Source organism: Amblyomma maculatum, chromosome 2 (assembly GCF_055883805.1).
Source record: "Amblyomma maculatum isolate TAMU_Amacu chromosome 2, ASM5588380v1, whole genome shotgun sequence".
NCBI classification, from domain to species: domain Eukaryota; kingdom Metazoa; phylum Arthropoda; class Arachnida; order Ixodida; family Ixodidae; genus Amblyomma; species Amblyomma maculatum.
Window position 1 is genome coordinate 34,377,700 of NC_139345.1, and position 13,000 is coordinate 34,390,699.

General features: G+C 43.4%; 1 protein-coding gene across 1 annotated transcript in view; it reads left to right on the forward strand.

The window, feature by feature from the left end:
- The window catches only part of Rbcn-3A (rabconnectin-3 alpha), a 122,980-nt gene that overhangs the window by 8,224 nt on the left and 101,756 nt on the right, over positions 1-13,000 (forward strand). The window contains exons 10-14 of the mRNA XM_084593783.1: positions 1,947-2,125; positions 5,091-5,357; positions 8,089-8,264; positions 10,505-10,617; positions 10,761-11,043. Coding sequence (XP_084449909.1) covers positions 1,947-2,125; positions 5,091-5,357; positions 8,089-8,264; positions 10,505-10,617; positions 10,761-11,043 — 1,018 coding nt within the window. The remainder of the gene's footprint in view (positions 1-1,946; positions 2,126-5,090; positions 5,358-8,088; positions 8,265-10,504; positions 10,618-10,760; positions 11,044-13,000) is intronic.

The following is a 13,000-nucleotide window of genomic DNA, read 5'->3' on the forward strand; positions in this document are numbered from 1 at the left end:
AAACTATGGGGTTTGAAGGGCAGTTCAAAATACTGTAAAACGTTGTCAATTCGAAATCATTGGGGCCGAGAAATATGTTCGAATTAACGGGGCTTTCAAACGAACCGAACACTGTAAAAAATCCAGTGCAGACAAAAAATTTTATTGTGAGGGCACGCTGGGTGTAAACCCCCCTCCTCCCCATCTTACCATCCATCAATCATCAACGTAAATATGCAGTGAGCCGTGATAGACGCCGGCTTTTTAGCATCGTCCCCTCAGAAAGACATTTGTTGTTATCACGTGTTATCGCACATTCCATTTGATGCTGTGGCAGTAAGTGAGCGTCCCAATCACCTTGTGGTAAAGCAAACATACTGAAAACTAGGCTCACACTAGCTAGGCCAGAAGAGCCTAGCCACAACCAGTCTGCGCGTGATCTTCCTCAAGACCCCCATTAATTACACGTTATTTAGTTCTTGTAGCTGCATACAAGGGGGATCTATGTATAGTTTTAACTTACAGTATAATCTCGGTGATATGAATCTCATGGGGTCACAAAAAGTTTGTATTCGAAAATTCGTGTCAGCAGAACGTATCATTGTATCTTCAGTGCAGCATTCATGCACATTTGTTTACAGCTGAGGAGATTTATTTACGTCTGCACAGCCACAACTCGCCACTCGCAGTGTGTTCAGCATGCCAGAAAATCACAACGTCAGCAAGATGCTGGCTTTGTGCTGCTGCAAACTGCTCTCTATACGTCATTTCACAACTCTTGGAGAAACCGGTTTAACTGCGCTGTTAAGGGGGCAGTCATCAACTCTTTCCTGTGCTACGAGAGGAGCCCAGCGCCCCAATATGGCAGCACCCTTCACTCCATGTAAAACTGTGTATATGAACAGCACGACTAGTGATCGTGGAGACAGTGATGTGCGAGCCTTGTGGCCCCACAGTGTGTGCTGTGCCAACTGCTTGTGGTGCTTAATGGAGTGGCACTTGTGATCATGATGTTACTGATTTGCGGGTTGCATACTGCCACAAAATTCTTCAGGCGCATACATTGTGGCACGAAATCGCAATATAGGCGACATGCAGGCCGCACGCTGCCAAGGACTGCTGCTTGCACATGGTACGTGACTGGAGTTCATGTAGTCAACAATATGCGGGCAATGCATACTGCTCAAGACTGTGGTAGCAGTTCGCGCATTTGTGTTATTCTTAATGGTGTGAGAGAGTATTAGCAACATCCAAAATTATGCACATTGTTGTACAGTGCACTCTGGCCGGAGAATTTTATGAATTCGTATCACCGAAATTCTAATTGTCGTACAAAGAATTAAATATGTAATCGATATTTGTTGTCTATACCCTTACAAGAAAGTCAACGGGGGTACGTTTAGTTGTCATGGTTCAGCAGGCAGTTCCTTATCGCAGAGGAACTCGGCGAAAATTTTTTCTACCTCACATGCTTCTATAGTGACTGGCTTCTCGAAGAATATATAAATATTTTTTAGGAGTTATTAACTAGGAGGAAAGACATTCATTGTTTTAGGTCATTTTGTGGGAGGATGAAAAGGAATGCAAGCTTGGCCTTTTAACAGTGGGAATAAACTGTTTGATGAGAATTTGATTGCAAGAAACCAGACAGAAACAGTTGAAGAAGCAGGTAACAACTTAGAATGTGAAAAATACTGCAGCTTGTTGCATTAATGCATGCGTTTTTGTGTTTTTTCTAATATTGCTTTTTATGTACTGGCCTTATAAAGTGGCTGCATTGTCAAAATCAGCCAGGCTTGCGGATAAGTGGGGGCAATGACAGTGTCCTGAAAACTGTTTGCTCCTTTCTGGACTACTATTTTGGCTCTGCACTTGTGATATGAATAGTATTTAATGTACTATGTGGTTTTTGAGGTTAACAGTGTGCAGCAGCCATTTTGAGACCCTGTGTGTATTTTCTCTGGCAGGTCTCTTAGTGAATACCAAAGACGACAGGTGGCACAGAGTGGCAAGGAGCCCCGTGAGACGATCCCTTCACTGCCAAGCACATACAGTGTGCACGACTTCCACAGCTTTGGCCTCCAGGGCTCAGGCGTGGCACCGGGCTTGCATTTTCATCTGGCAGCTAGCATCAATGCTGAGACTGGTAACACTTTTTCTGGTGCATGTTGTGCTTTCTGCTTACAGAATGAAAACCCTGACAATGACAGCAGTGTTCTCAAAAGAGTCCCCAAAGGTTGATAGCTGGGAATAATAATAAGAACAATTGGCTAAGCACGCCTGGGTGGCTGCGAGGGGTGGCTGTGCGTTTTCTCACATCTTTGTAGTCATAAGAAATATCGGCAGTATCAATTAGTAATACATCGAATAAGGCCATGCAGACTGGTCAAGGAACAAAATAAAGAAATCTGTAAGACAAGTGCAGCACTGACTTTCCACTTCATTTGCAAATGTCTTGCAAATGTACGTACCTTGTGCAGTCGACAGTGGGCTACTCTTTTTTGTTTCACCCAATTTCCCATTTGCTTGTTAATGGAAATTTTCAGTTAAATGTTTAGCTACTATGGTGCCTGGGAAACTACTTTGTTATGCCATATCATCTGGCACTATATCTGGCATCTCTTTTTGGATGCCTTTAAAATTTTTCATCTTTGTTGCCACTGCTTGGGGCCGGCCCCTCCAAATTCTTGTGATTTTAAAGCTTGGGTCGGTGCCTACTATAAATATAAAATTTATGAGCAGGTAAGCTGCAGGGATGCTCTTAACTATCTGGTGACAGTCATTTCATGGTCTGCCCTTGTCATCCACCCTGTGTGCAGGCATCTTAATTCTGCTTTAAATGCCCGACCTGCACAGCAGTACATGCTGGAGGATGAAGGTTAAGGTAGCAGCAGGCAGCTGTTCTCATCTAGCATCACCTTCGGGAGTGTGCTCTTTCTGGATCTTTAGCCCCCAAATTAATGGTTGCCTAGTTGAGGGGAGCAGCCCATATATGGTATACTAGCCCCACATGTTGCATGACGAGAGTGTTCATCAATTTGTGATCCATGCAAAAGAACCAGTGCCAATGGGGTTAGTTCTCAGTTCAGTCTGCATGTTGGGATGTATTTGTCAGTGAAGTGAATCCCAGAAGGAGGGGCATACATCTTGATTCAACTATTATTTTGCCGCTGTAGCTTTGTACAATGGTTGATTTTATTCTGCTAATTATGAGCAAATGCCACTGACGTAACAAAGTGTGTTACTAAATTACTGAGAAGAGCTGGTGCATATTTGCTCCAACCATTTTTTTTTTTTTAAATTGGGCATGTTTTGTGCAGCTGCTACTTAAACAAAATTGTCTGATTTCTGTAAACAACTCGCACAGCATTAAGCTAAAGAGTCGCAGTGGGCATATTCTGCAGTTTTAGTTTGCAAGCTTTTCTTGTCTGCATAATTTTCGTAGCCCTCATTCCAAATTGGCCTAGAATGAGAGGACACCTTGTAGCTCCCAGAAAAGAAACCTTTCATGTCGCATGAATATGTCAGCCTCATCGGATTCATGCATGTCATTTTTGACTGCACCGGTAAAGACAGCGATGTGATGAGGAAAGTGAATGATGGCTTTTTGCTGGAGAACACTGGTACCCCCATGTCGAAAATTATGGCCTATTGGCATCAGCGGCATTGACTAATTGAGGTGTCGCTGCCTTGAAAAATTACGAGAATGCCTTTAGCAGGCTTTTAACATGAGAGAGCATGTCTCAGGCAGGTGGCTGTCTACAAGTGACACACTGGTATCCTCGCAGTCCCTTTCGAAGCCTTACAGGCTCGAAAAATCATGAGCATGGCTCTGGCAGGTGCTGGTTGCAGTAACATGGCGGGGGCCAGATTGGTCGGAGGTTTGCTATAAGTGAATTCCCACAGCACAATAACTGGCACATAAATGGCTCAATAAGTGGCTCCAAAATGAGCATTAATGTCTTCGTCATTTCATTGTATAGGCAGTATAATTTTTTAGCTTGCTTTAGAAAATGGACTTTAATAAAAGTCCTCATAAAGTCCTCGTCTATAAAATTTTCCCATTTTACTGACATACCAGTTTCACAGTAATTAATAACATTGACCAGAAGAAAAAGAAGCTTAAAGGTGTCTTTGCATGTCTGGCTCCTCCTGAAATATGTCATGAAGAATTGCATGTTTGCTCTTTGTTAGTGGCAGGGATGTCCTTGTTAGACCACCAAAAAATTGGCTGTGGCTTAGCTGAGGGATTAAGCCTGGATATACGTAGTGAAAAGCGAGGTGAAATCAAAGGTTCCGCCACATCGTTTAACACTGGTAAACCGGAAGGCATGGGTAGAGATAGCAATACCCAATGGTAACACTATAGAGATCCCTTACACGTCGCGCACACCCTAGCCACAGTTCCACTCAACTCGACAGATGCCAAACTCAACGTCTTGCGCATACTGTCACTTATTGGAGTCAAGTCTCTCAAGTGCCATAGCCTCCCACACACATTACAAATATGGCCAAACGGGTTATTCACAAAGTCCGACGTAAACACTTTGGATGCACTCGTGCTTTCACTCAGTCTTAACACATGTTCGGTGTTGCGGTGAGTCTTGGAATCTTCTTCCATGTTTTCCTCCTCCTGCTGCTCCTCCTCCTTACTTTGTTGACTACCACTGGCTACAGCAGTGGCCATAGCGTGTTGTTCGGCTTCTTGGCGACGTTTTTTTCGCGGCGTTGTTCCGGCGTTTCAGATGCGCCTTTCGCCTTGGCTCGATCTTTCCTCCTACACACCTGCGCCTCTCGTGACGTCACTTGGTTTTCGCGCATACGCAGAACTGGTGGCTCTTGCACACGCGAAACTCTGCTCTGACCCGCGTAGTGTAGCTTTTCGCTACAAAAAAATTCAAGCCCTGAATTTCTCGCAAAGTAGCAGTTGACATGTAGGTGCAGGTCAGCTGACATGGATGGGTCCAGTGTAAAGTGTGTGTTCACTTTTAAATAGTGGCAAATTTGTTGAAAATCGTTATTAGCTGTTTGTGTAGCGAATTTATGACCTTGTGATCCTTGCCTCAGTAAAGCAAGCTCTGTTCTTGCATGGTGTTGTGGCTTCCCTGCAGACATTCCCCTGGTGCCCAGCATGAGTGGGGCTGCGTCAGGAGGTGGGTCCCAGGAGCCCAACTTTGTGCTGCACTGGCTCAACAACAAGGAGATGTCATTCAGCAGTGCCACTGAGCAGCTGATCCAGGAGCTGAGTCTCAAGGCCCTGCAGGCTCGGCGAGAGCAACATCGGCAACAGCTGGCCGCTCAACGTAAGGCTGCTGAAGAGGCCCAGGATGAGGAAAATGAGGAGGCCATGGAGCCTGAGGATCCGGAGGCAGCTGGCGGTGCGTATATACCGAGCATTCGGGAAGGAGTTGCTCTTCATCAGATATAGCATGTTGCTATCTTTGCTAGTGCTTGCACCTAGCTTCTTCTAATACATATAAGTTTTCATTTTGGCAGGATCCCTAGATGTTTTTAAGCTGTATCTCATTTGATGAGATTGTTCTGCTGTTATGTGGCAGTCATTTATCGTTGACTGACTCGTTAACATGCCAGGAATTTGAGGCTCCATTTTTTCCATGTGCTATGTTCGGAAAGAGCCAGCGCTTAACATTTAGTTTGCTTAATTCACACATGTATGTGCTACAGGACGTGGGGAGGGAATTGAAAACTTTTTGATAAATCTTCACCACAAAAAAAAGACTGCTAATGGTATTATTTGTAGAGTTCTGAGTGCATGTCAAAGTGTGCAGCACTTTAAAGGCCCACTGTCCACCCTCCGGTCGAAAATGTTTTCTTTCCCGGTGACTGTGAGACTTCGCCCCCAGAACGCAAGGCCGCAAAATGTTTTTTGAAGAGAGTAATAATGCAGTTACAGCCACCGCAATCACCCGATTTTGTCGTGTTTCTCTCCTCCTGTTCCCTCGCAAAGATTTTTCACTCTCCTGCCCGGTCGTCTAGCCTCCGGAAGACAAATTTCCCTTCCTCTTCCGCGTTTGGCGGGAGATAGGGTGTGGCACTCTGCGTGCGCGAAGAAAAAAAAAAATAAAATCTGGAGAGGGAGCGCGCGCCTCTGGATTCAGTCCTGTCATGGCGAGGGAAAAGCGTGCAGCGAGCGATAGACACCCATCCTTCACCCTCAGACAGCAAGACGGACCAATGGATGGCGTTTTCGACTACGACATCATCCTTGCAACTCGTAGAGAAAGGAGGAAGCTGTTTTCCCGACGGGGAGGATGAGAGAGCATTGATTTGTATTTTTGCTGCTTTGCGGCAAAAATACAAATCAATGCTCTCTCATCATTGAAATACAAAAATCATTGAAATACAAATACAAAAATATCGCTGTAGTATTTTGCTCAGAATATCTCCGGTACCTGATCGAAACACTAGGTCCTTCCCTGGACAGTGGCCCTTTAAGGTATTTTATTCATAATAGGTGCAGCAGTTTCTTTTCTTTTCTTTTTTCTTTTTTTTTTTTCACATTGTTCCACACTCCCTGCCAGGGTTTTTTTTTTTTTTCGCAGGTGAGCCGGGTTTGTTTTGGCACTTCAGTTCCATGGAAATTCTATGTTAATAATACGCTGATACTCTACAGGACTTTTAAACAATTTAATTCCACTCATCAAGTTTCTTCTTGCTCGGATACTTAGGCAGCAGAGGCTTTTCCTCGCTATCTTTGTTCAACTAGCCACTTGGCTGAGCTGCTTTCTTTGTCACTTTGGCCTGATTCCAAACTCATCAACAGTTTTGAATTACTTCTGTCTAGGCGTGAATGCATGTGACACGCTGCCTTGCCATGGCTGCGCTGCCGAAGATGATGATATAATGCTCTATAGATGATGGAACAACACAGTGTGGCGGATGATGTGGATGTGAAAAAATTCACTACTATTTGTTGTCTGAGTTTGCCATTCAAGTTCTCCGCATTAATGTGGCCCCTCCATAGATGGCATGACATGTCCACAATATTCTTTTTACAGGAGCAGTATTCGGAGTGGCCAAGAGGGAGTTAAAAAGGCAGCATGAGTACTGAGTACAGTTGGGAACAGCAGGGGCTGTGCATATGTGGGCTCCAGAGTTTTCTCAGGAGTGGCAGTGAAGGAGAGAAAATGGGGAGATGCCATATAAGAGTGTGTAGTTATATAAACTGTTATATGAACTGCGGATTACTAATGTGATTTTATGAGTCAAAGCTCACTAACATAAGCAGAAGCCAGACTAAGAAAACAATTTTTTTTTCACTAGGAGAGTCGAATTGGTGAGCTGAAGCATGCAATTATCAAATTTAAAGTAAGAAAAATTGCTGTAAATTTGAGCATGCCCACTCCTACACTATAAACCACTCGCAGAGATATTGTAGTGGAGATTCCAGCGGGAATTCGTCGGTCAGGCAAGGCGATGAAATGCAGCAGTCACTGATCATAGTACAAAACAGAAAAGGCATTTCGAAACCCATACAGGTTTTGAATGAGAACACAGTGTGACTATGGTCAGTGACTGCTTCTTCATATCATTGAATTGCCACATGTATTTTGTTATTAATTGATGCTTATTCTAACTTGTGACACAGCTCACATACAGAGACCACTGTGCACTGTCTGTTCTTGGTGATTCGGACTCTAAGGGGGACCGAGAATATGTATTGAAACATGTTTTATGGTTTATGGGACTAAGCCATTTCTTTGAACAAATTATGAATTTAAATGAATTCAAATTATGAGTTTTATTATGAATGAATTGTAGCTTTTAACCAGATTCTACTGCATTGATGAAGCATGTTGTCTTTTCAGGGATAAGGGTGCCATTATTTTAGTGTTGCAAAGTAAAAGGTCTTTGCAGCTTCTTTATTAGTGACATGCATTTTTTTTTTTTTTTTTGCCAACAAAATGCTCTAAGTGCTGGAAAAAAAAAAAATCTGTCTTGTGCATCTAGTGAATGTGGCAGACGCAGAAATAACATGTGAGTGCTTTTTTATTACTTAAAGCTTTTGTACATAAGCAGATGGCAAAGCTGCCAAGAAAGTTTTGCTGTAGCAAGCTTTGTTTTGTGCTGAATGGCTATCTTATGCAGCTTCAAAAGCCAGCTGGCAAGGTAAATCCGGCCTGAAATCGCTGAGGCTTGGAAGCGTGGGAACCATAGCAGCCGCAACTGAGGAAGCGATGCCAGCTTCCCAGTCTGTGAAGGCCTTCTCGCCAGCATCGTCCTCAGCGTCTTTAGCCACTGAGGCCTCTGGCAAGAATGTAGAGGTGCGGAACGGTCACATTGCTAATGTGATTTATTTTGTGTATGATGAATGTGACACACACGGCCATCTTAATGCTCGAAGTGAAGTGAAGCATTGCACTCAGTAGTGAGAGTGTTATCTGCATGTCTTCTACTGAATGTTCACTTATTCTGAGCAGCAAAAAAAGGCAGCTTCACTATATTGGCTTGTGTAACATTCCTTTTGCTTTCTTTGTTGGTAGTTCTGATGTTATATACAGTAGAGCTTGGGTAGGTCAAACTCCAAGGGGATCGCATTCATTAGTTCTATACTTTTGCACATGATTTTCAAGAGGCCTTTTTTGGCTGTTCGATGTAAGCAATAATTGGACATATTCAGGTTCAATATGTCTGGAATCAACTGTATAATTCAATATACTAATAGTGTTCTTTGAAACTTCTAGTGTATTAGTTTAAACTTCCTTGGAGCTTTGATCTTGTGCTGATAAAGGCATTAGATTTCACTAGATGCTTTGTGACAAGTGAAGCATTTGTTAATGCATTTCATAAACGTAGAAACTCAAATTTTCTACTGCTGTCAGTGATAAAAAAGCCTATAAAAAAGGTAACCGATCATCACCACTTAACTACAGGCCAATCTCCCTAACAAGCGTTTGATGTAAGATTATGGAACATGTAATATATTCCCATACTGCCAATTTTCTAACATCGTTTAACTTTTTTCATCCTAACCAACATGGTTTCCGCAAGGATCATTCCTGCGACACACAACTAGTTCTTTTCCTTAACGACATACATGCATGCCTTGATTTAAACATTCCTACGGATGCCATATTCGTTGATTTTGAAAAAGCATTTGATAAAGTTCCTCATGCACGCCTTATTCTTAAAATTTCACGCTTAAACCTTCATTCTTTGGTTGTGGAATGGATTCGTGCTTTCTTGATGGACTGCTGTCAATTCGTTCATGCTAATTCTCATTCGTCATGTCTTTCCCCGGTTCCCCAAGGCACTGTTTCAGGCCCCCTTTTATTTCTCGTCTATATTAATGATTTGCCCTCTAACATCAGTTCTAACATCCGCCTTTTCATGACTGTGTCATCTATCGTCCAATAGTTAACCCGTCCGATGTAACCAAGCTTCAAGAAGACTTTTTACGCATCCAAGAGTGGTGTAACACTTGGCTGATGTCATTAAATTCTACTAAAACCTCTCTTGTTTCTTTCCACCGCCGTCGCAACCACCTGGACGCGATTTATACAATTAACAATATTCCCATTACATCAGTAGACTCCTATAAATATCTTGGCATCCACTTGAGCAAAGATTTAACGTGGCCGCAACATATTTACGATATTTACTAATTCAGCTAACCAAATTTTAGGATACTTACGCCGTAACCTTGCCTTAGCACCCCTTTCAATAAAACTGCTTGCTTACTTAACATTTGTACGGTCGAAGTTAGAGTTTGCATGCGCCGCGCACAATCCTTCTTTTACTAACCTTATTGAAACTCTAGAATCTGCCCAGAATTTGCGAGATTTATTTGTTCCAACTATTCATATCACACCAGTGTCTCCGCACTTAAATCTTTGCTTAATCTTCCTACATTGGCCTGTCGTCTCAAGATCGCTCGTCTTTCCTTATATCACAAATTTTATCATACCTTTGATCCTGAAACTACTCCTATCACACGGGCTCATCGCATTTCTCATAACTCTCACCCTAATGCCGTCTATCCAATGAAAGCCCGCACTGATACATATTATCAGTTTTTTTTTCTTGAAAACAGCTCGAGACTGGAATGGCCTTCCATTCGAAGTGGCAACCATCACTAACTTCAGCTAATACAAAACCGCCATCGAAGATATTTTTTAGTCATATCAAATTTCACAGCTCACCCCTCATGTAATGTCCCCGGACCTTTGAAGAATAAATAAATAAATAAATAAAAGATAGTTTAGCAATTTTTCGGCTTTGCGCTGCTTTACTCCAAATGATTGTCTAGTGACTAAGCAGAAGTTGTACATTCTTTTCTTCTTGAAGCGCAGCTTTTTTCTTTTTAAGGAGTACACATGAGTTTGTTGCTGAGGCTTGTATTTTGTTTCAAGAATTCTGTTTAGGTCAATGGAGCTTGTTTTTTATAAGCAGAGTAAAAGCACTTGAATGCTTTTTGTCAATTTTCTTCATTCTATTTTCACAACGAAAAGAAACAAACTAATATGAATGGGCGTGCTTTGTGCATGCCTTTCTATGGCAGCAGCAGTCACTGGGAAATGCCTTGGACCGCAAAATAGAGTCGCTGTTGCGTGAGTGGCACCAGAGTCCCGACCTGCTGTTCAGCATTCATCCGGTCGACGGAAGCTTTCTCGTTTGGTGAGCATATCTCAGCTACTATTCCATTTTGCTTTGTTGGGTGCAGCAGAGGTACTTAAAACTTTTAATTCTGTTGCACAACAGATGTTTCTAACCCCGCTGCATAACAGCCTTCATTGATTTTGTGGACTCTCACTGTGCAGGCTGGTGGATTGGCTGGATGAGTGCAGTCCCGGGTCGTTCCGTCAGGCCCTGGTGAGCTTCTCGTCGCGCATTCCAGGTGCCATCCCACTGGGGGATGCGGCCACCCTGTCACATCATCTGGCGCTTTACCTACCAACGGCTGGCTTGGACCTGCGCACCGTCCTGTCGGGTCTTGGGGCATGGGCCCAGCCGAGCCCGCTCACGCCCATCATTGCTCCCACCCTGGTGCTACCACCCCAGCCATCACAGCAGCAGCAGGGACAGGGACAGCAGGCACACCAAGTCAGTGGGAGCACTGCCCGTGCACAATTTTATTGCGAAAGCAATACTATGACAGCCAAAGCGAGACCTCGGGTGGCCACAGTTACACCGTGGAGAGGCTTAGCGTCTTGAAGAGGTGTAGCTGCGGCCCCCTCATAAAAAAAAGTCAGCCTGCCATGACATTTAAATTAATGTTACCCCTATGCCATGGGCAGGAGCTGCCAACTCGGGTCGCTTCTTTCGTATGGGAGGGTGATATCAGAGTCAGCCTGCCAGAACCGTTTGCATTCTCGTTACGCCTACGACACGGAGGCACATCCATACAGCTTGGTTGAAGTGTGACTTTATATGTGGGCTGGTAGTTTGCGCTCTCACTTTATACCCTTAGAGGATGAGCTTAAGTATCCCCAATAATGTAGCATCTTACACTGATAGGGCTTGATAGGGGAATAATGTAGCAGGCAAAAGAAGCTTCCGTCGTTGCTTTTGCAATTCAACTAGGGTTAACCAGAGCTAAACCACGACTTAATTTTTGTTTTTTGACAGTGCCATGAGGGAGACAGCAAGCTTAAAATGCATTTTTAAGCTTGCATTTTTTAAAAATGGCAAAAAAGGGCAAATGGGAAAGCAGTGCTGCACAGGTTTTGCTTTTCTTTTGCCTAACTTTGCATAGTTGGCTAGAGTGAGACATTTTATGCAGTTGTTATGCAGCTGTTGACCAATCACTGCTGCTCCACAAGCAAGACGAGCATTTGCTTGGGGTAGTAGCTGGAGTGCTGGTAGACTATCACATTGACACCAAAATGCTCAAACGAAAAAGTCGTGGCCTTTGAACTGGAGGCACCAACGTAAGGGCAGAATAGACCGGCAGAGCTATCAACATTATTAGTAAGCTTAGGGTAACCAGCATAATGAAGCATAATGTGGAGGAAATCGAACATGCTCTACAAAATGTTGGTAGCCTGAAAGCATTCAAGAGAAAGTTAGGCATAGCCAAAAATCAGATGTACGCGCTAAGAGGAAATCATGGTCATCATCAATGTGGATAGGCTGATTAATGTAGCCGACAACTTCTGTACCGATTGATTCACTAGCTCTTATAATCAGGATAGTAATGAGAGCAATTGGACATTTTGCTGATAATGAAGGAGAAAAAAAAGGAAAGCCTTAGGAGTTACGAAAAGTGGGAAAGCAACTGAAGAGGATCAGGTAGCTGCTGACCTGTTGATGGATGATGGGGAGATCGTGCTAGAAAAACTGGCCACCTTGCATGCACAATGCTCCATGACTTCAAGCATTCTGGAATCTTGGCAGCTAACACCTGTCACCTGTCCATTGTTTACTGGCAATTAGTAAGGTAATCAGTAGACTTGGGGCAACCTTAGGCTTCAGTCAGCCAAAGGACCTGGCAGGCATTCCTAAAGGCTACTCAACATTAGATCATATCTACACTATGAGTCAGGTAATATGTACAGAAATGCACAGACTATAGCCATTACCCATATATAACCTTCATGGATTATGAGAAAGCATTCCATCATCATCATCAGCCAGACTATACCCACTGCAGGGCGAAGGCCTCTCTCATATTTTTCCAGTTAGCCCTCATCAGCCAGACTATACCCACTGCAGGGCGAAGACCTCTCTCATATTTTTCCAGTTAGCCCTGTTCTGTGCTATCTGCATCTACTTGGCCCCTGCAAACGTCTTAACCTCATCCGCCCACCTAACTTCAAGCAATTGCCTCAGAAAAAAGCATTTACCTCAATCGAAACCTCTGCAGCCATGTAAGCATTGAACTGGGGGTCAGATGAGCCATTATATTAGAAGGTATCTATAGTGGCTGCACAGTAACTGTAGCCCTCCATAAAGAAAGTAATAAAATCTAAATAAGGAAGGGTATGAGGCAAAGAGACACAACATCCAGTGTGGTTAACCACTTTTTTACAGGAAGTATTGAGAGACCTGAATTGCCAAT